General features: G+C 33.4%; 2 protein-coding genes across 2 annotated transcripts; one reads left to right on the plus strand and one right to left on the minus strand.

Annotated features, from left to right (window-relative positions):
- The first annotated feature begins 4725 nt into the window (after window positions 1-4725).
- Window positions 4726-8538, plus strand: LOC125203885 (protein FAR1-RELATED SEQUENCE 5-like). Its single transcript, XM_089060495.1, has 3 exons — window positions 4726-6214; window positions 6877-7892; window positions 7989-8538. The coding sequence occupies exons 1-3, from the start codon at window positions 5454-5456 to the stop codon at window positions 8375-8377; spliced, it is 2166 nt and encodes a 721-aa protein (XP_088916621.1). The 5' UTR covers window positions 4726-5453; the 3' UTR covers window positions 8378-8538.
- Window positions 8539-17715: 9177 nt separating this feature from the next.
- On the minus strand, window positions 17716-18983 carry LOC125206680 (F-box protein At3g07870-like). Its single transcript, XM_089062038.1, has one exon. The coding sequence runs from the start codon at window positions 18953-18955 to the stop codon at window positions 17837-17839; it is 1119 nt and encodes a 372-aa protein (XP_088918164.1). The 5' UTR covers window positions 18956-18983; the 3' UTR covers window positions 17716-17836.
- Window positions 18984-24268: the final 5285 nt, after the last annotated feature.

Here is a 24268-nt window from a genome sequence, read left to right on the forward strand (position 1 = left end):
CGCATCTTGGATTGCTTGCTGCTTCAAAGTCTTACCCTGCTTCGCCATTTTCTCAAAATCCAACTCCCCTATTCAAGAAGGATTACTGAGATTTAGTTAAATAATGTAGCAAATGTTTAGACATGGACCGATCCTAACTCGGCGCACACAACCTTGTTGATAATGGACTAAAAAAAAAACTCTTCAGTTGAAACTATCGACTGAACAAAAACACAACAATGGTTTACAGAATACTTTAAATCGATGAAATTGAGACTGCAATGTAAACCCAACTGGCAAATCATACCAATAAATATTTCTCAACAACACAAAAATCAAGTCTTTTTCAATTAAACAACTTTCCACCAGTTTCGTGGTCAACTACTGTTACCTAGTTCCACCGACGCGCGAACCCTACCCAGAAAGCTCCCCCAAGCTCCCCCAGATGATAAAATCAACACCACTATGGAAATTAATGTAGAAAACGGGTTCGATTCCAAACAAATTCGCCGGCGCCGTCGGGTATCGAGGTTTGCTTGTGAAATCTAGGGTTCTCGCTTCTCAAAATGTGGAGGCGGGTTCTGACTTCAATTTGAGAGAATATGGGGAGACGAAATGAAGAAACGAAGGAGAGAGAGTGAAACGTATCATGGGTTTAATTACAATCCCGAAATGATGGACATGCAGTTGGAACGACACTCAGTTAATTGGAATGATTCCATTTTTACCCTTATAATGTATCCGAAAATTGGTAATAATGTAACAACTTGCTTTTAAATCTCCACCATCCGAAAATATCATCTAATGGATGATATTAGTGTTGTGTTTAAGACTAAGGGGGTGTAAGGACCTTAATGCACCCCTATATATATATATATATATATGGTCTTGTTAGAATGAGATTTTTGGGCATAATTGAGAAATGAGATGCAATCTCAGCCACTAATTCATAAGATTAACTTAACGTCAACAACTATCACATTATGTCAACACGGGGGTATAATTGTCTTTTCATTAAATTGTATTTGAAATCATTTTCTAAAATCTTCTCTAAAACTCTCAAATCTTCAACATTCAAACCTTCAAATATTCAAATCTTCAACATTCAAATCTTCAAATCTCTTCAACATTCAAATCTTCAACATTCAAATCTTCAAATCTTCAACATTCAAATCTTCAAATCTCTTCAACATTCAAATCTTCAAATCTTCAACATTCAAATCTTCAAATCTTCAACATTCAATAAAATAAACTTATTAAAATGTCAACAACTAAAAAAATAACACTTATAATTCACATATCAATACCGAGAATATCGAATGTTAACAACTCGTATTAAAATGTCAACAACTAACAAATAACACTTATAATTCACATATCAATAACGAGAATATCGAATGTCAACAATTCATATTAAAATGTCAACAACTAACAAATAACACTTATAATTCATATATCAATACCGATAATATCGAATGTCAACAACTCGTATTAAAATGTCAACAAATAACACTTATAATTGGTATACCAATAGCGAGATTATTGAATGTCAACAACTAAAAAATACTCCCTCCGTCCCATAAAAGTTGAGTCGTATTCCTTTTTAGTCCGTCCCAACAAAGTTGAGTCATTTTCTTTTTTAACAAAAGACAAAACATCTAATCGCTCTTATTTTATTCCATCATTTACTTTACTCTCTCTTATCTTTCCTACTTTTTTTCATCTCTCCTATTTATTTAATATAAATTCTTAATCTCCGTGCCCAAAAGTTTTGTATAAACTTTTATGGGACGGAGGGAGTAACAATTATAATTCACGTATCAATGCGAGATTAGCGAATGTCAACAACTCGTATTAAAATGTCAACAACTAAAAAATAACACTTATTATTCACATATCAATACCGAGAATATCGAATGTCAACAACTCATATTAAAATGTCAACAACTAAAAAATAGCACTTATAATTCACATATTAATAGCGAGATTATCGAATGTCAACAACTAAAAAATAACACTTATAATTCACATATCAATAGCGAGATTAGGGAATGTCAACAACTCATATTAAAATGTCAACAACTAAAAAATAACACTTATAATTCACATGAATATCGAATGTCAACAACTCCTATTAAAATGTCAACAACTAACAAAATAACACTTATAATTCCCATATCAATAGCGAGAATATCGAATGTCAACAACTCGTGTTAAAATGTCAACAACTAACAAATAACACTTATAATTCACATATCAATACTGAGAATATCGAATGTCAACAACTCGTATTAAAATGTCAACAACTAAAAAGTAACACTTATAATTCACATATCAACTACGATGTCAACAACAAACATTATCCATGTCAACTACGATGTCAACAACAAACGTTATTTATGTCAACTATTATATCAACAGCAACATTTTACGAATAATTAATGTCAATAACAAATATTTTCATGTCAACGACCTATATTATTTATGTCAACAACAACGTTTTAAATATAATTCATGCCAACAACAATGTTTTACATATAATTTATGTGAACAACATTTTTCATAAAATTTATGTCAACGACCTATATAATTTATGTCAACAATAAATGTTATTATGTCAACGAGCTATATAATTCATGTCAAAAATAAACATCTTCATCTTCATGTCAACAACTTATATAATTTATGTCAACAATAATATTTTGGGCAATATCACAAACACCTTATCTACACAACTCAAAAATTCCAGCAACACAATCGAATTCAAAGCTGCATCCATATATTTCACAAATTATTGTAATTTGCTTTCGATTTTAGAAAAATCGAATCCACGGAATTAACAAATGAATTCACAAATTTCGAATTAAAAAGGCAATCAGTAATTCGAACAGTAACCACTTCAAATCCTACCCTATCATACGCTTCTCTTACCTCACCTACGTAAATCAGTTACATTCATCAATAATATACTCTATTATCTAACTCATTTGCCAAAGCAAGATTCAATAATTTCTTCATCAATTAACTAGTGATCAATTGCAGTTATTTTAACTCATTTTCCTTCATATCACTTCAAAGCAATTCCAGTAACACACCAAACAACAGCACAAAATAGCAACAAAGATATCAAAGATAAACACAGTGTTACTAGCTACTTACATGCCTTGTGAATCTGGACAGACTGAAGCCGAAGAAGGCCCAGTTGCAGAGGGAGGCAGCAAGCGAACTGGAACAGAGCATTTCAATGGTCAAAGCTCCAGGTGCTCTTCTACGCGATCCGTCACTCACCTTACCTATCAATAGCCAAAATATCAAATGTCAACAACTCGTATTAAAATGTCAACCACTAAAAAGTAAGACTAATAATTCACATATCAATAGTTAGAATACCAAACACCCAGACTGCAAGCTTGATTCCCTAATCCAGCTCACATCCAACACAATTGATAATCCAATTCCTCCCGACTACCATCACCAAATCACAATCAAAAGCAACCGATCAGAAAGAGAATTAAAAATTACTGAAACGATTGAATTGTGGGGAAATTTACACAAACCAAACTCACTGGATAGAAGAACACCAAAACCCCCAAATTGAAATGGGGGACAACTGCTTCAATAATAGAGATTAAAGAGTTTATAATATTAGTAGAGCATCAAATCGATAGGAATTGAGTGAAAACATACTGCCACAATCCAAAAAGAGTAATCAAAAATCACTGAAACAGTCGAATTTGGGGAAACATAACATACACCAAACCCACTGGAGAGAAGAACAACAAAACCCCCAAATTCAAAGGGGGGATGAAAACTGCCTCGTGAATTAAGCGAATTTAATACCTAATTCTACATAAGAAGAGAAAGAGATTATCTCACCAGGCTTGAAAAACACAGACAATACAAAATCAATAGCCTTGAGAGCCTAATTCTCCTTCTTATTCGCGAAAAGGAAGTTCTCCGGCTTCAAATCGCAATGCATAACCCCATGCTCGTGCAACATCCTGACCACCTCCGCGATCGTCCTGGCCGCCCGCTCGCTGTAGTGACCGCGCGCCACGATTCAGTTGAACAATTCCCTGCCCTCGCAGAGCTCCATGACGAGGTGCACGGCCTAGGCAAGCCACTTGTCGATTTCGCCGCCGCGAGACTCCTTGAGGACCGTGCAGAGCTCGACCGCCGGATTGAGCGTGAGCAGCCAGAAGAACCAGCTGAGCGCCACCGACGAAGTGTTGCTGTCGGCGAGGATGAAATTGAGGAGATTTGGCAAATTACCATGAAATTACCATTGTGGTCTTTCATAATTAATTAATCTAAAAATATTTTTGATGTGGTAAAAGCTGGACCACTCATTTAATAAAAATGAAAAATGAGTGGCTGATATTGCATCTCATTTCTCAATTGATCACAATATTTATATATATATATATATATATGGATATATTCAAATCCTATATATATATATATAGAGATGCGATCATATCATAACCCTCAAATCACATGATAACTCTATAACTAAATCTGGACCACACATATTTTATAATCTTGTGGTTGAGATTAAAACTTAGATTTACTTAATAAAAAAAGGCGCAGAGGGTAAATATGTCATTTCGCTAATTTAATTTTTGAATTTCGCTCCAGATTCACTCCAGATTTCACGCTCTTCTCATCGGTTTCTTCTCAGCGATTTTCGATTCTCTCCTCTTCTTTGTGATTTTGTTTCCATTTTGATCCAGATCACTCAATTTGATTCTCTCCTCTTCTCTGCGATTTTGTTTCCATACTTCTCGCTTATTTTGTTTCCATAGGCTCCAGATTTGATTCATTTTCCATAGTCTTCAGATTTTGTTTCCATAATTGTGATCGGGAAGATGTTTTCAATTTTGCGTTCTTATTTTCATTGATTACCTCTTCAATTGCTGTGAAAATTTGCTTCGATGGAATCTGTAGCAAATAACGAAGGTAACAATCATTATCTATTATTTAGCTTATTGATTGTGTTCATATTCATGTATTGAATTTGATTTTAGATTAATATTAGTTGTTGATTGGTTTATGTTTCTGATGTACTGAAATTCTTATTTGATTATATTATGTATTGTCGATTATGTGTTAAAATGATACTTTTGGCTTATAAATGTTAGGTTTACTGCATAACATGATAGTTTTGTCGGATAAAATGATATTATGATAAAATGATACTATGATAAAATGATACTATTACTGATTTGTAGGTATGTACATTCCTGTTTGTGATGATAGGTTTACTGCATAACATGATAGTTTTGTCGGATAAAATGATACTATGATAAAATGATACTATGATAAAATGATTCTATTACTGATTTGTAGGTATTTACATTCCTGTTTGTGATGATAGGTTTATTGCATAACATGATATTTTTACTGCATAAAATGATACTTTTAGTGCATAAAATGATATTATGATAAAATGATACTTTTACTGATTTGTAGGTATGTACATTCCTGTTTGTGATGATGCTTTGAAGCCAATGATTGGTATGAAATTCAATACATTAGTAGAAGCAGTTGGTTTCTATGAACATTATGCTCGTTCAGTTGGTTTTGGCATTCGTAAAATGGGTAACAAATCAGTTCAAGGTATTACTAAGTGGCAGTATTTGGCTTGCAACAGACAAGGCTCTAAGAATTTTATACCTGGTCATGCATCCCAATCAACTGAAGTGTCTTTTAAGAAGCGTAGGTGTCGGTCATTTAGGTGTGAATGTCTTGCTAAGCTCAATTTGAGATATTATTCAGATGGCAAGAGCAGAGGATATGAGGTTTATCAGTTTGTTGAGTATCATAATCACTTAATGGTTGCGGATGAGCATAGGCATTTTATGATGGCCAATCGCAATCTGGATCCTATTCATCGGAGGTTTATGGAGGATTGTGGCAGGTGTAATATTGGTCCCACTCTCACATTCAAACTTTTGAAGGAGATAATGGGTGGACCTGAAAATGTTGGATGTGATATTATTGATATTAGAAATGGTTATCGTGATATTATGTCCAATATTGATGGTTCAGATGCTCAAATGATTTTTGATTATATGCGTTCTCAAAAGGAATCATCTGATGCCTTCTATTATGAAATTGAGATAGGATCTCATGGAAAGTTAACTAGACTCTTTTGGGCTGATGCTATTTCAAGACGAAATTATCATATGTTTGGAGATGTAATTTCATTTGATTCAACATACAACACTAACAGGTATATTACTCTTGTTGCTAATAGACATAAAATGATACTTTTTGCTGATAAAATGATACTCATATCTGATAAAATGATACTCATATCTGATAATATGATACTCATTGCTGATAAAATGATACTTTTGCATGATAAAATGATAGAAATTGTGCTTTTGCATAATAAAATGATAAAATGATACTTTTGCATCATAAAATGATACTTTTGCATCATAAAATAGTATCCCTTCTGTCAATAGCTGATAAAATGATACTCATTGCTGATAAAATGATACTTTTGGCTGATAAAATGATACTCATTGCAGATAAAATGATACTTTTGGCTGATAAAATGATACTCATTGCTGATAAAATGATACTTCTTACTAATAAAATGATACTTTTGGCTGATAAAATGATACTCATAGCTGATAAAATGATACTTGCAGTAGATAAAATGATACTTCTTACTAATAAAATGATACTTTTGCATGATAAAATGATAAAATGATACTCATTGCTGATAAAATGATACTTTTGGCTGATAAAATGATACTCATTGCTGATAAAATGATACTTTTGGCTGATAAAATGATACTCATAGCTGATAAAATGATACTCATAGCTGATAAAATGATACTCATAGCTGATAAATATAATTCATTTTTATGTTATATTCTGAAGGTATTGCATGATTTTTGCTCCATTCACTGGAAAAGATAACCATTCTAGACCAGTTACATTTGGAGCTGGCTTGTTATCAAGTGAAGGTAGAGAATCCTATTCTTGGTTGTTTGGCTGTTTTGTTCGATGCATGGGGGTAGCACCCAAATTGATTATCACTGATCAAGATTGGGGGATCAAACTTGCTGTTCAACAAGTACTTTTACAAACAAGGCACCGATGGTGTATGTGGCATATCATGGTTAAGGTGTCAGATAAGTTGCCCAAATCTTTACTTGGTAATGAAGATTTCAAAAAAGAGTTGAATGCATGTGTTTGGTCTGATTTGTTAGAGCCTGATGAGTTTGATATAATATGGAATGATATAATGGAACGGTATGGATTAGAAGACGTGCACTGGTTTGGATCAATGTTTGAAGGTAGAGAATTCTGGGTTCCTGCTTATTTTCGAGATTTTCCCATGGGGTCGCTTCTTAGGACTACATCGATGTCTGAATCGGAGAATAGCTTTTTTAAAAACTACACAAAGCCACGTGCAAATCTTGTACAGTTCATCAATTTCTTTAATTATGCTGTGGGAGATCAAAGGAATGCCAATTCACGATTGAACTACTTGGATTACTCAACTATTCCTGATTTGTCAACCCAATTGCCTATTGAGAAGCATGCATCTACAATCTACACTGATTCTATTTTCAAACATGTACAACAGGAAATAAGTATTGTATGTGAGATTGTTTCTATAACTACTGTTGAGGATAACATCAAGAAGCATCAGGTCAAGGACCAATATGGTAGAACATTGGATGTTATGTATGATTGTAAGCAAGACACATTCGACTGTAGTTGCAAGAAGTTTTCCAGAATTGGTTTGTTATGTTGTCATATATTTTGTTTGTTGAAGAATAAGTCTGCTAATCTCATTCCTGAGAAATATTTTGGTCGAAGGTGGTTGAAGAGCTCTTTACTAAAGGCAGCACATGGTCTACCATCTGAGGAACAACAACCATTTGAACGTGTGTTCCATTTTTAACCTTTATTTGTAAAAATTCTATTTTTCAGTCAGAGAAATGATAGTACTTATTGTAATAATGTTATCTTTTATCTTGCAGATTTGGATGAAAAGCAGGAAGTTAAGAAAAAGTTGTTCTCCAACTTTTATCGATTAGTCCAAAAGTCTGAAGGAAGTATGGATCATTTGTCTTTGTTAAGTGCTGGTCTTGATGATTTGGAACAGCATATGTTTGGAAATTGTGCAGCACCTTCAGTCATTGAAAAGAAGAAGATGGTTGAGGATTTTTATGGAATGGCAGTACCTGATGTAATTGATGTACATCCTCCAGACGTTGTTAGTACTAAAGGATCAGCTAGTGGCAAAGTAGCAAAGAGGCAGAGTGCAATAAGGAAAGCAAATAAGCCTCTACGACGGTGTGGTAAATGTCATGAGATGGGTCGTCATGATTCAAGAAATTGTGGTAGAGTCAATGAGAAGTCAGATTGAAGCCATTTGATATAGTTTAGGTATTTTAGGTGTATAAAATGACATTTTGGCTGATAAACTCATTCTTTTGTTTATAAACTGATAAAATGATACTTTAACCTGAAAAAATGACATCAAAAATGATATATAAGCTGATAAAATGATACTCGCAGTTGATAAAATGATACTCGCAGTTGATAAAATGATACTTCTGACTGATAAAATGATACTTTAGCTGATAACATCATTCTTTTGTTTATAAACTGATAAAATGATACTTTAACCTGAAAAAATGACATAAAAAATGATATATAAGCTGATAAAATGATACTTTTGGCTTATAAAATTATAAAATGATACTCGCAGTTGATAAAATGATACTTTCAGCAGATAAAATGATAAAACGATACTTCTGACTGATAAAATGATACTTTGGCTGATAACATCATTCTTTTGTTTATAAACTGATAAAATGATACTTTAACCTGAAAAAATGATACTCGCAGCAAATAAAATGACAATAACCTTATAAAATGATGTATAAGCTGGAAAAAATGACATATAAGCTGATAAAATGATACTATCAACGGATAAAATGATGTTTTAATCTCACAAAATGATATATAAGCTGATAAAATGATACTTCTGACTTATAAAATTATAAAATGATACTCGCAGTTGATAAAATGATACTTTCAGCAGATAAAATGATAAAATGATACTTCTGACTGATAAAACGATATAATGACAAAATCATACTTGTAGCAGATAAAATGATAATTTGGGTGATTATATTCGAAACCACTATTACAAAACGCTATTATCAAGTCATAGAAGTTAGTATACAGGGGGTTTAAATTCTCTAATCATCTTTTCAACATCAATTTCTTCTTTTTTGCTGTCATTCTCAAACTTCTTCTTTATCATTGTAAGTGTCTCAAAAGCCTTCTTGTTAGTATCTCCAATAAGCAATGCTTCAGTATATCTGGCACGGAGTTTTATGAAAGACTCTGTTCCCTTCTTCATTAAACCCGAATTCCAGTTACGAACAGGACCACCCATGTAAGTCTCCAAATGGCGCATCACATAAATTCCACAGTCAACTTTATTTGTATCGTTCTGCCATGGCATATTCATGTATCTGGTTTTTGACAGTTTGACAGTTCTTCCCATTGATGGATTGAGTCCATTTCCAAGATAAGTTCGGAAGAAATTTCTCTATTCAAATAACACAAAACATACATGAGGTTGATTAAAAATTATATTATGTTCCATACTGAATTATAGTCAATGCATTTTAACTAATAAATACTGAATGCATTTAACTAAACATACCAGAGTACTTGGTGCATCTTCATATTTCTTCTCAAGTAAATCTTGACTAACCAGATAATTGTCAATCACATCCATCATTTGCATTTTGAGATTGAAGCAGATGATATAATAATGTTCGTATGCCCAGATTGGAAAGAATATCTAATTTTCAAAACATTATATATAAATGTCATTTTCAAAAATATAGGTATGTTGTTCTGTAAGGGATGTGATCATATCATAACCCATATTTATTGTGATAACCTAATAACCCTCATTTTATGGATGAAAAGTATCATTTTGTAGAACAGAATATCACTTTATGGACGAAAAATATCATTTTTAGTAAAAATGATACTTTTGACCCATAAAATGATAGGGTTATTAGCTTATCACATAAATATGGGTTACCATTATAACGCACCCTTGTTCTGTAATGTATATCTAATTATGACTTACCAGGTCATAATTTTCCCATTTGAAATTTTCAATCTGTGACACAAATTCATTCAAGTTTGAGCAAAATCTTTCTCGACTCTCTGCTTCAGTCCAACCAGATCTCCTTGCAGTAATGTTGTAAATCTGTCATGTTTACATTTTTGTAAATATATTTTAACTTTTAATGTAATACTATTATTTATTTACTCGTTTACTGTACCGTGGGTGTGGTGTTGATGAAAAGACGACTCGGTGATGCCTTTGATTTGAATTTTTCATTGTAGTTGAGGAACACAGCCCATGCATCTATGATGTTGATCCTGACGTATGAATGTGGAGCAAGGCTGTGGAAGTCAATCTTGAACAATGTGATCTTGTCGTTCTCATAAACTACCTCATAACTGATTTCAAATTCATATTTAATGTTAGTTAAAAGAACTGAATAAGAATATAATTATGTAATTCAAAACTTACTGTTCACTTTCTTCATCTTTCATCAACCAGTACATTATTTCTCTCTCTTCTTTATTCAGCTTTCCTTTCAGATTTACTGCTCTGACATTGTAGGGAGAGCACATTGCTTCAACAATTTTCTTTGTTGTTCTGACCACTTTCTCCTTCTCCTTTTCGACTGGAGGATCTTGATCTTGAGAAACCATCTTCTTCCCTTTGTCCTTATTCAAATTTTCTTCTCTCTGTTTTAAAACTTCATCATCTCCTTTTTCAACATTTATATCCTTGATGACAGTGGATATTATGTTATCAACTCTGTCATGCTTTCATTTAAAAAAAATATAAATTGTTATTGACAGAAGGGATACTATTTTATGATGCAAAAGTATCATTTTATGATGCAAAAGTATCATTTTATCATTTTATTATGCAAAAGCACAATTTCTATTATTTTTTTCAGGCAAAAGTATCATTTTATCATTTTATCATGCAAAAGCACAATTTCTATCATTTTATCAGGCAAAAGTATCATTTTATCATTTTATCATGCAAAAGTATCATTTTATCCGCTTAAACTATCATTTTTATGATTCAAAAGTATCAGTTTTCAAATAAAACAGAACTACCAAAAAACATCATCAAACATATATCATTTTAAACATATAAACAATCATTTTATGTACTTAAACTATCATTTTTAAAAGTTACCTCATATTCTTCATTCTGAACTTCTTTCTCTGAAACTTTTTCCTTTTCTTTTACAGCTGCTTTATTAGCCTTTTCCTTTTCGCTTTCATTCTGTTTCTCTTGCTTGTTTTCCACCTCATTATCTTTTTCCTTCTCCACATTCTTTTCCCGATTAAATTCTTGATTCTCATTAGGACTGTCATCACATTCAGGTATCAGAGTGAAGGTAGGGAACTCATTCTTATTTTTCAATATATATGTCCTCTCAGCAGCTTTAGTTAACTCAATCATGATATCAATCCATTCAGGATCATCAGTTTCATCATTGTTTATAGCCTCTGTCATTGTATTCTGACTTTCTATAACATGCTCCACACCTTTGTCTCTCAATCCCACTGCATTTCTTGTTGTATCACAGACTATCTTAAAGCTATTTAGATTCCTGAGTTTTTCTGGCGCTGCTTCAAGGACATCAACAATCTTCTCCATTGACGATTTAACATTTTTAGCAGCTGCCTTCCATTCATGTATGAAATTCTCCCATTCATTGGTTGTCCCCACTTCATCATGATCATGATGATCATTTGTCTTCAAAACTTCTACATCTTGAGATTCATCTTCTTCGTCATCTTTATCATTTTCTTCATGTGGCTGCTTTTTATATCGGTCATACATATGACCCAGACCAAATGTTGAATTCTCCATTTCTGCTCTTTGTCTATCTTTCAACAGTTCCGCAGTCCATCCTTTCACTGTTGGGTAACATCTTGGCACCATTTTTTTTTCAAAGAGAATCTTGTCCACGTAACAAGCCTACATTAAACAAAAACTAAATATTAGTTTTTCTGTAAATAGATTCACAGACAATGGAAAACAAATATATTCTTACCACTACAAAGATAACTGGCCCGGTAAATATCTTTGCTGTGTCTTTTTTCCACCTCTTTTGTGTTTCATGCAATCTGGATATGACATAGCCACACCAATTGTATTCTTTGATCTTCTCAACATCAGCTATGTAATCTAAAATTTTTGGCCTCAAATTTCCATCAGCAGGAGTGTTAATCAAGGCATACTCCATGAGAACCATAAAAGTCCATTTAAAGAACTCACCACCTTCTTTGTCTCTCTCCATCTGCTCTACAACATACTTTGGCACCATTTTTTTCTCTCCACCTTTACAGAATTTAGCAATTTCAGTTTTGATGTGGGTATTTTTCTGAAATTTGCTTTTATTGATAGGTAAAGATCCAATCGGGAACCCAAGAGTTATGTGAACATCTTCATCATCTAAAAACAGTGATTCCCCACTGTTCAACTCAATTGATGAAGTTTTACTGTTAAAGTTGTTGATTAGATAATACGCTAATGCTCTTGGGAAACTTCTTATATTGAAGTTTAGGAGTGCGCCAAACCCAATCTCTCTAACAGCTCTTCTTTGATTCTCGTTTAGAGATTCAAGCATGTCAACGAAGAAGTTAGTATTCCTTCTTCCTGCCAAAGTTGCTATCCTAATGACTGTAATATCTTGAACAACTTTTTTCTTGCCCTTCTTGGATGCTGTCTTACCATCAGTTGTATCGTCATTCTTTCTTTTCTTCTTATTTCTTATATGTTCTACTTCTTCTACTAATGTTCTACGTTGATCATCATCATCATCACGAATGTTCTTTCCTAATAAACAAAAGATTTCAGTGTGTTAAACAGTTTATGTCATTATATAAAGTCAAAGTATCATTTTATAATCTGAAACTATCATTTTATCAAGGGTATTATCATTTTATCTTCTGAAACTATCATTTTCTATATTTCAATGAGTTTAAAAAAGCAGAGAGGGAATAGCAGAGAGGGAATAACTTGTCACTTAAGTAGAACAAAACACTATTTACAAAGTATCATTTTATCATTTTCAGAAACTATCATTTTATGCACCCAAAGTATCATTTTATCAAGCAAAGGCACAATTTCTACATACAAAAACACAGAGATACACACAACAACACACACAAAAACACAGCAGCAGTAGCATCAGGACACACACACAAACAAACATAAAGTATCATTTTATCCCATGAAACTATCATTTTTTCATTCAGAAACTATCATTTTATCCCATGAAACTATCATTTTATTCCATATCCCATGAAACTATCATTTTATAATCTGAAACTATCATTTTATCAAGGGCAATTATCATTTTTTCTTCTGAAACTATCATTTTCTATATTTCAATGAGTTTAAAAAAGCAGAGAGGGAATAACTTGTCACTTAAGTAGAACAAAACACTATTTACAAAGTATCATTTTATCATTTTCAGAAACTATCATTTTATGCACCCAAAGTATCATTTTATCAAGCAAAGGCACAATTTCTACATACAAAAACACAGAGACACACACAACAACACACACAAAAACACAGCAGCAGTAGCATCAGGACACACACAAACAAACATAAAGTATCATTTTATCCCATGAAACTATCATTTTTTCATTCAGAAACTATCATTTTATTCCATATATCCCATGAAACTATCATTTTATAATCTGAAACTATCATTTTATCAGAAACTATCATTTTATCTACATTTAAACAGATCATGCAAACACATAGCAACACACACAGCAAAACACACATAAACAAAGCAAAACACACACCAGCAGCATACATTGTTATGCATGAACGATATTGTATAAATATAAGAAATATCTACACTAAAAAACTACAGAATCTAAAAATAATCGAGAAAATCATCAGCAAAATGATAAATCGATCAAAATCAAAAGTGAAATAAGTAATAAACTTCATCCAACCTTTCTTCGATGAAAAAACTATGATTTCCTTCGACATATTCCAGAATTGTGATGATTTTTCCTTCGATTCGTAGGGTTTCAAATGCGATTCAGAGTGTTTGAGTGTTTCCTTCGATTCGTAGGGTTTGAAATTCGATTCAGAGTGTTTGAGTCTGAGATGAATTCAGAGCGTTTTCTTTTTTCCCACCAATTTTAAAATTGAAATGACAATTTTGCCCTTAATATATCCGAAAATGATAGTTTTATTTGATAAAATGATAGTTTTGTTAGATTAAATCTAGACCACATATTTTAAAAATGTGTGGTGGAGATTTAGTTATAGGGTTATCACACAAATTGGGGTTATCATTATAATGCACCCCTATATATATATATATATATATATATATATATATGCAGTCGATTTTATACTTTAGAATTTTAATAATTATTTAATATTACTAATAACAAAATTTGACGTGAATGACTATTATTCTTTTGTTGAATGATATCAATAAAAAATTAAGTGTTTATATATGAATTACTAATAATGAAATAATTTGATGTAGATCACTATAGATGAGTAAATTTTTAATACTATTAGAATAAATAGATGTGAATGACTATTAGGGAGTAAAATTTTAAAAGTGATTAAATAATAAAATAATTGAATTGAATAATTATAATTATTTCGTTTGATGATAATATTAAGAAATTAAATATATATGTATATAGTCATTTTTATAATATAGAATTTTAAATTCAATTGAAAAGTGAACGTTTATATTAGTGTTTAAATAATAAATAAATAAAATTCTCTATTTTAAGGTAAGTTAATTCAAATCCTTTTATATTATGCAAATTTGTAGAAAGTTGCTAAATGACTTAATTACAATTCCCCAAAGTTATTGAAAGTTATTAAGGTATTGACTTTCCTTTCATAAAAAACGTTATAGTACTACATAAATATTTATAAAATTTCCTTTTATTTAAATTAAGGGTATATTAATACACATTTACATTAAATTTATGGCAAAATGACATAGGGGTATTATGGCATGGAAACATCTAAATCACAACTTTTTAGTTAATTAGTTTCTAATATATACTGCCTAATCAACTTTTTTCCTTATTGTATCTCCGCTCTGACTTATCTTCCAATTAATTCCATCCCTTCCAAGTTCTATTGTCTCTTCAGATTATTTTCATTCGTATGTAGATTGCTTGAAGATTACTTTCCTGCTTGAGGATTTGTTTCCTTGTTTATATTAAGTTTACAGTTGTATCTTGCATGTGTCCTATAAATAATTCCTCATTCCAAGAGCTGGTTTTCTTAGAAAACATAAGATTTACTCTATATATCAATTGATATGATGAACGTGGATTGCATCAAGGTAAGGCAGTCGAAGAGATCAACGCCAAGTCCAATGCCGTAAACGTCATCAACACCTGAGGGACATCATCACCATCAGTCGAGCATTTTAAATTGCATTAGAACTCTAAGTATGAGCATCCACTGGCTCAACATATGGTGTGTGTGTGTGTGTTTGTCGTCCGACACGATAAGGCAAAAATCTCGAACATCGATCACATAATAAAACCTTCGTCACAACCACAACCAGATGACAATAAAACATGAATGTTGACTAACATTATGAGCTATTATAACGTGACTATGGATTAGCAATATAGCATCCGTCATTATATATACTAGCTAGCTACGCCCGACATATAGTGTGCAACTGGTCGACATGATAAGGCCAAACGCAAACACTACAGAGCAAATAAACGTTAAGACCCTGATCCCTAAACGACTAAGAAACTTTATACGAACACATAAATGTAGACTAAAACGAGATCACATTTTCGATTCCTAAACTCTTGAGCGAGAAAAGGCTAGGAGTGAAAATCTTGACATAGGTATGGTGATCCATCGCAACAAGATCCATAAATATCCGGATGTCTCGAGTAGTTCTTGTCTTGTTGTAGTGGTAGATGAGTCGCTCGTCCAACAACATCAAAACATCACCATCTTTGAAAAGTTTGAGAGGATAAACAGGCATTACCTCCAAAGGACAATTCAAACCAAAATCAAAACCATTACTACTTATCTTGTACTACAATATGGTCCAAGATTCCGCGACATGGTATTCCTTCATCAACCAGATGACAATTTCATCTTTCCACTAATAAGAAAAACACGGGCGGTCCCTCAAAACACTCAACTCCATTACACAGGAATGTAGTGAAGATCGCCGTGTCTCACCGGATCGGATTTATAGATAATCTATTTTTTTCATATATTAATAGGTGTGGAGTTTTTTATTATTATTTAAAATAATTATTCTCGTTCTCTTTCACGCGCAAAGCTTTCCTTGCCCCTGGAACTAGGAATTTTCATTCTCGTTCACATCTTAACTTTGGCTATCTTTAATTAATTTACTGTGGTTTCATTGAGACCTTATAATCTCCATATTATTATTTTGTGGTTTGTTGTTATAGTTGTTAGGATTTGATATACTTTCTAAAATTTCTCTGATAGGATTTGTTTTCCTAAACTAAGATGACGCAAATTCTCAACAAAATGATGGACATAAGTACGTATTTAGCCCAAACCAATGTTAAGTCTCATCCCACCAACAAAGAGAAGGTCAAGAATGACGACAATGTGACGAACATCAAGTATTAGTTCAATGCTTAATACTCGGGTTCGCAATTTCCGGTGGTCAAACACTCTGTTAAATTCTCTAAATTCTGTCCCACATCGACTTGGTGATGATCCTAGCTTCTCTATATATAAGTGTGGATAACCCTCCCCCTTATAAGGCCTTTTAAGGGGTGAGTGGCCCATTTCTAATATGGTATCAGAGCAGGGCCCAAGTCGATGATGGTTTATCTCTTTATCTCTTCTCTTGCCTACCCACATGATGGAAGTCCGATGTGTCATTCCGGCCCACATGTGAGGGGGTGTGTTAAAATTCTAATATCTTGTCCCACATCGGCTTGGTGATGATCCTAGCTTCTCTATATAAGTGTGGATAACCCTCCCCCTTATGAGGCCTTTTAAGGGGTGAGTGGCCCATTTCTAATACACTCGATTAAGACACCACTCTATGCTCGATTGGCATTAACAGAGCTAGGTGATATATAGAGGTTTGAGCCACAAAAAGATTGGAACTTCATGAAATAGGAGTGATTTCTAATACACTCGATTAAGACACCACTCTATGCTCGATTGGCATTAACAGAGCTAGGTGATATATAGAGGTTTGAGCCACAAAAAGATTGGAACTTCATGAAATAGGAGTGTGAATACTATCTATAGTGACAAAATGAGTGTACAATGATAGTTGAATGTTTTAAAAGTATTAATTTGATTAGGTTCATTGTATCTCGTTGAATAATCCATGTGACTCAAAGAACTTGTAACAAATCCTTTTTCAGATTACCTTTTTTCAGCCCTATTCCATTACAAATTAAAATCTAGAATTCATCACAATAAAAGAGAAAAAGTAAGATACAATTGTGTAACTCTGTTTTGACCTAATCAAAAGAAAACTTTTTTTCCTCTGTTTTCCTTTGTAGTCAATCTTCAAGATACTAGAATCAGTTCCCTTGTACATGCCAAAAGCACACAAAAACTGCCTCCTCATTAGTAATGAAGTTTGAATGAAGTTATAAACTAAAGAATTTGAATTAACATTGCTCTTAAGTCTTAACAATACACAATAAAGAAACCTTCGACATAGACACGAACATATAACGACAAAACACATATGTAGACGAACATCATGAACTAGAACGAAATCACGTTCTCGCCTCCAAAATTCTTGAGCGAGAAAAGGCTAGGGGTGTAAACCATGACAGATGCAATGTCATCCACTGAAGTTGCAACCGTAAGCAAACCTATTAGTCGATTAGTTCTCGTCTTGCTGGAGTAGTAGAGGAAGCACATCTCATCAAAATACATAAAAACATCACCATTTTCGAAAATTTTGATCGGATAAACATTCATATTCCGATTAACACCAAAACCATTTGAATAATCAATACTAATCTCGCACTTTATGGTCCAAGATTCCTTGACTTGGTATTCCTTCATCTGCCAGATAACAACTTTATCGTCCAATCGGTAATACAAACAGAGGCAATCTCTCCAAACAATCAATTTAACATCCACAGCAAGTCCATATACTACCGCGGGAGGAGATAAGACGCCAAAACATTCTGTTTCGAGATCAAAAGCACAAATCTGAACTTTAGCGGAATCATATACCGTCCAATGGAGGTTGCCATTGCACACAACGTAAGCATTGAAATCGAATGTACGACCGGAAGCAGGGCCGGGTTCAACGCGCCTCCATATTCCTGTTCCGAGGGTGTATACAAAAGTCGAGCCGGAGCCCAGTCCGGCCACAATAATACAGATGACCTTATATTTCCCGCTTAATTTGCTCACACCGAATCCGAAATTCAAAATCGAGATGTAATCAGCGGGGCAGCAGAGCTCGATGTATTCACGAGTGATTGGATTGCATATGTAAACATGACGCTCTACCGATGAGTATAGAAGAAGCAAACCATTAGTTTGACGAGCTCGATAAATCGCTGCTGAGTTTCCGTGAGGGATGTCGAAATCGGCGAGGGGAAAGAGTTGGAGATCGTGGCTCTCGGCATCGGCTTCGTCTTCGTCTTTGAATTCGAAAATTGCGCACTGAGTTGAGTTTGTGTCTGGCATCAATCGAATTAGGGCGGGAGGGGTTTTGAGTTTGGATTTGACGAAATCGTCGGATTGGAGGAGATTGAGCCATGGTTTGCAGACGCATTTGCTGATTGAGATGCTTCGGAGAGGGAGACGTGAGAGGATGTTTGTGGTGAGTTGTGATGGTAGATTTTTGAAGGAATTTGGCTCCATTTTAATGGTAGAAAAGGATTGCGTTTATGCTGTAAAAACAGACGGTAGAAGAAGAAGTAGCTGCGGCGCTGGGTGAATATGAATTAGGGCTTTTACTCATCACTTTTTATACTACTGTTTTTTTTTTACTTCTAGGAATTTTGAAATTAGATGCATATATTTTTATATTAAAATTATTAAATGAATTTAAAAATTATTAAATGAAACATCGTAGTTCTAGAGGTGCCCACGGTTCCGGAATCGGCGGTTATGATTCAGAACGCCGGTTCCAGTTTTGGAAATTGCCGAACCGGAACAAACCGCGACTGTCATTTGCAGTTTCAGTTACTGTTCCGGTTCCAAAACGTCGGGTTCAGTTTCAGTTCTGAACCGGCGATTTTTAAGGTTTTTCATGGTTCCGAACCACCGGTTTTCGGCGATTTCACGGTTTTTCGCGGTTTCGGCACGGTTTCGATTCAGAAATTTTTGAACTTAAACCGAACCACGGTTCTAAAATCAACGGTTTCGGTTCTGAAAATTTCTCACAGTTTCGCGACTAATCAACGAAACTTTAAATCTTGGGCAGCTCTGGTCCTCACAAAGTTACGTGCTTCATCGAGAATAATCAACCATTAAATGCTCGGCAAGCACGATCGAGCATCTTGCATCATCATAGTACTACTTAATAATTTGTGACAAAATAGTGTAGAATGTTTTCAAAGTGGTGTTTTAATTCGACTAGTATTACACATGTGCTATGCACATATTAAAATATGTTAAAATATTAATTTTTGATAATATTATTATTAAAATTGTAAAAATGTATGTATATTAACTATGGATTATACAGCCAAATAATACTCCTATAAAACTTGAAATAATTAATAGTAATAATTTTTTTTAAAATGGATAACTTTGGTGTATCATAACTTATTAAAAAATACCATTCCTATATGAGAAATTAGAATCATTGGAAACTGTTAACATCTTATGAACTACTACTATCTATATGGAAAATTTATAATTGCAAATAAATATATTTTAAATCAAATTAAACTTCTATTTTGTTACCATTATTCAACACACTTAATAACAACAAATTTTAAAAATTGACATGTACTAATAAATACTACCTCCGTCCCCCAAATTTTGACCCGGTTTGACCTGGCACGAGTTTTAAGAAATATAATGAAAAGTGTGTTGAAAAAGTTGGTGGGATGTGGGTCCTACTTTTAAAGTATTAGTTTTATAATAAAATGTGAGTAAGAATGAGTTAGTGGAATATGAGGTCCACTACCAAAAATGGTAAATAGTGAAGTGTGTCAAACTTTCATGGACGGATTGAAATGGTAAACAGTGTCAAAATTTGGGAGACTGGGTTAGTAATAAAAATAATAGCTAAATGACATGTAAAAAAAATACTAATGGTCATTATTCTAATAAAAAGACTTAACAGATTCTCATGATTATTATTCGAAAGAAATTTTGTACAATCATAATTATACAAAATAAAGAAATTACTGGTAATATGGAGTAATATATTAGAGTAATATAGTAGTAGAATATAGTAGTAATGTCATAAGTGATCCAAAATGATAATATAAATTAGTGAGATAGCTAATATAGTAGTAGAATATAATAGTAATTTTTTATTTAAGTGATCCGAAACTATAGTAATACTCCATAAATTACTGAGGGCTATCGCATAACCAAATATATAACAGGCCAATAATATAGAGAAGCTTAAACTTGTTGAAGCCTAATAGTAATTTCATAGAGTAGTAATGTCATATTTAAGTGATCCAAAATGATAATATAAATTACTGAGATAGCTAATATAGTAGTAGAATATAATAGTAATTTCTTATTTAAGTGATCTAAACGATAGTAATATAAATTACTGAGAGCTATCGCATAACCAAATATGTAACGAGCCAATAATATAGATAAGCTTAAACTTCTTGAAGCCTAATAGCTTATCATTATATCTAAAAGAATAAAGTGAAGTTAATCAAACTAATAATAATATAAATATTAAGGAAGATTAAACCAAAATTATAAAGGGCCAATAATAGAGAGAAGGCTAAACTTGAAAATAGTCTAATAGTTCATCCCTAATAAATCTAATCTACGACTAATCGAACTAATAATTATATTAATACTGAAAAAGGACTAAACCTAGATATGCAAATTGGACGGGAGTATGCGAGTAGTGTTGCTACACAAAAATATGACCACATCATCGGCTTTTGTCCACAACATACCCCTCTACCGCATTCTTTGATACAATTTGTCGACGAGAGGAAAAAACACACAACCGCAATAAAAATGCAATAAATGATAAACTCGAAATTGTACAAAAAATCCTGACTTTTAAGTATTGCATCAAACCTGGCCCTTGTGTAAACTTCACAGAAAAGTTGTTTGGATACTAACGCCCCTGCGGAAAAAAAAAGTCTATAATTAATAATTTTATATAATTTGCATACAAACATACCACTATAAACTAAAGACATTGGTTTTGGCTACATGATCGGTAGCTTCATAAACTTAAATGCAATGAATTTTCATAACTGAATAAATTGTGGAAGGCTGCAGATCAATGAGCAATGTGTGAAATAGTTCTATGATATTAACCTTTCTTCCTATGGTATGAAAAAAAATATCAAACTTGACTTTGGTAAGTTAAGTAGGAATACGTGGATCAAATGTCATATTTATAGGTAAAAAAAAATAACCATGAGATGGCAAGTGCATAATTTAAGTGGGAATATGTGGATCAAACTTGACTTTCTCCGGTATGCACCCTTAATCACATTAATGTAATCGGCCTAATGGCAGGTGCATAAATAATTAATGTCCAGCCTAAAATCGCTTAATGATACACATTACACATCGCTTAATGTCTAAATAATCACACATACTATTTCTCTTCATTGGCTCAGTATTCCTTTATCAACCAGGTGACAATTTTATGGTCCAATCATGTCGTATATAGCTATATATTACAATCATTACAATTCCTTTTTCAAATCAACTTTTTCCAGCCAAATTCCATAACAAACGCAAAATATAATCAAGAAATCATCACAACAAAATTGAAAAAGAAACAAATATGTTTTTACCTAATCAAAGTAAAACATTTCCTCTGTTGTCAATCTACAAGATACTAAAATCTGTTCACTATGTCTGCGACATAACAGCAACAAGGAAGCTCCACGTTCGCCATGCTTCCCAAAGGCAAGCAACGACACGCAGCGACAAGGACCAAGAGGGCACCAGCACTGAAACCCGAAACGTAGACTCAATGACACTGGTGCGACCAACAGATCTCTCCACATCAGCTTTAGGTCTCGGGGCCGTTCAATGGCCATGATCCCTTCCGACATCTGCATAACCTGCCCCATCATCGCGACCGCAAGAGCTGTTCTTGGATGCATCAAAGCTCACAACAACTGCCTCATCACTTGATAATGAAGTTTGAATAAAGTTATAAACTAAAGAATTTGAATAATCAAACAAATGGAGGCACAAATCACAAATAGAAATATTAACTTAAAACCAACAATGTCGTTGTCACGATGCACTACATAATAAAGAAACCTTCAACACAGGCACGACCATACAACAACAAAACACATATGTAGAATAACATTATGAAACTAGAACGATATCACATTCTCAACTCCGAAACTCTTGAGTGAGAAAAGGCTAGGAGTGTAAATCATGGCAGAGGCCTCGTCATGCTCTGAAGTTCCTTCCGTAAGCCTACGGACTTCTCGAAGAGTTCTCGTCTCGTTGGAGTAGTAGATGAGGCACTTCTCTTCCAGAAACATCATCACATCACCATTTTCGAAAAGTTTGATTAGATAAACATTCATAGGCCTCCAATGACAATCATTAAAACCACAATCAATATCAATACCAATGTGGGACACCATGGTCCAAGATTCCACGACTCGGTATTCCTTCATCATCCAGACGACAACCTTATCGTCCAACGTGTAAGACAAACACAGACAGCCCCTCAAAACATAAAACCTGAAATCGATAGTATGTGGTTCTTCGGTTAGTCCTTCAATTGCGAGTACAGCGAAGATGCTAAAACATTCTGTATCGAGATCAAACGCACAAAGCGACAGTTTTTCAGCGGAATCTTCCACCGTCCAATGGAGGTTGCCGTTACACTCAATGTAACCATGGAAACAGAATATGAAACCGGAAGCAGCGCCAGCTTCAACGCGCCTCCATGTTCCCGTTCCGAGAGTGTATACGCAATGAGAGTCGGATCCATTAGTTTTAAATGTAATGTGAGTGGAATGAGTTAGTTGAAGGTGAGACTCTATTACCATTTATGGTAAAAATGAATGGGACTCCTATTCGAGGACGAACTAAAATGAAAAAACAAGACTCTTATTTGCGGACGAAGGGAGTACGTGCTTGATCGAGAATACTCAACCATTAAATGCTCGGCAAGCACGATCGAGCATCTTGCATCATAAAATAATTTGTGACAAAAATGAGTGTTGAATGTTTTTGAAGTATGTCTAATCTAATGGTGTTTTAATTTGATTAGTTTATTTTGTAACACATTTTGTAGTACTACGTTAAATAATCCATGCCAATCAACTAACCTGCACAATTTTTATGAACTGTTGTTATTTTTTTATTTATCTTGAATTCACTTGATTTCACACGTGCTGTTTCTCTTCCTTTCTCGGTCTCATAATAATAATAATAATAATAATAATAATAATAATAATAATAATAATAATAATAATAGCATAGTCTTATGTTCTACAGATATACAGCTGCACAACAATTATTACAATTCCTTTTCCAAATTTCCATTTTCCTGCCGCATGCCAAAATTAAATCAAGAAATCTTCACTATTAGAAGAAAAAGCAAGATACAAATATATGCTCTGTTCTGACCCGATCAAAGGAATAAAGTCCATATAACAAGAAAACATCTAGACTAACAGTATGAACTAGAAAGAGATCTTCTCGACTCTAAAATTGAAAAAAGGCTAGGACTAGGAGTGTAAATCAAGGCAGGGGCAACATCATACATTGAAGGTCCTTCTATAAGCATACCAACTTGTCCAATAATTCTTGTCTAAGTGGAGTAGTAGATGAGGTACCTCTTGTTCAGAAACATCAAAACTTCACCATTTTTGAAAACTTTGATCGGTTGAACAAGCATCAAATCAAAAACAAAGCCAAAAATCAAAATCAATACTACTAATCATGTACTCAGTAGTCTAAGATTCCTTGACTCGGTTATCTACCAGATGACAATTTTATGGTTCAATTTGTAAGACAAACAAACAT

Source organism: Salvia hispanica, chromosome 6 (assembly GCF_029641045.1).
Source record: "Salvia hispanica isolate PSC_SH4W2 chromosome 6, Shi_PSC_v1, whole genome shotgun sequence".
NCBI lineage: Eukaryota > Viridiplantae > Streptophyta > Magnoliopsida > Lamiales > Lamiaceae > Salvia > Salvia hispanica.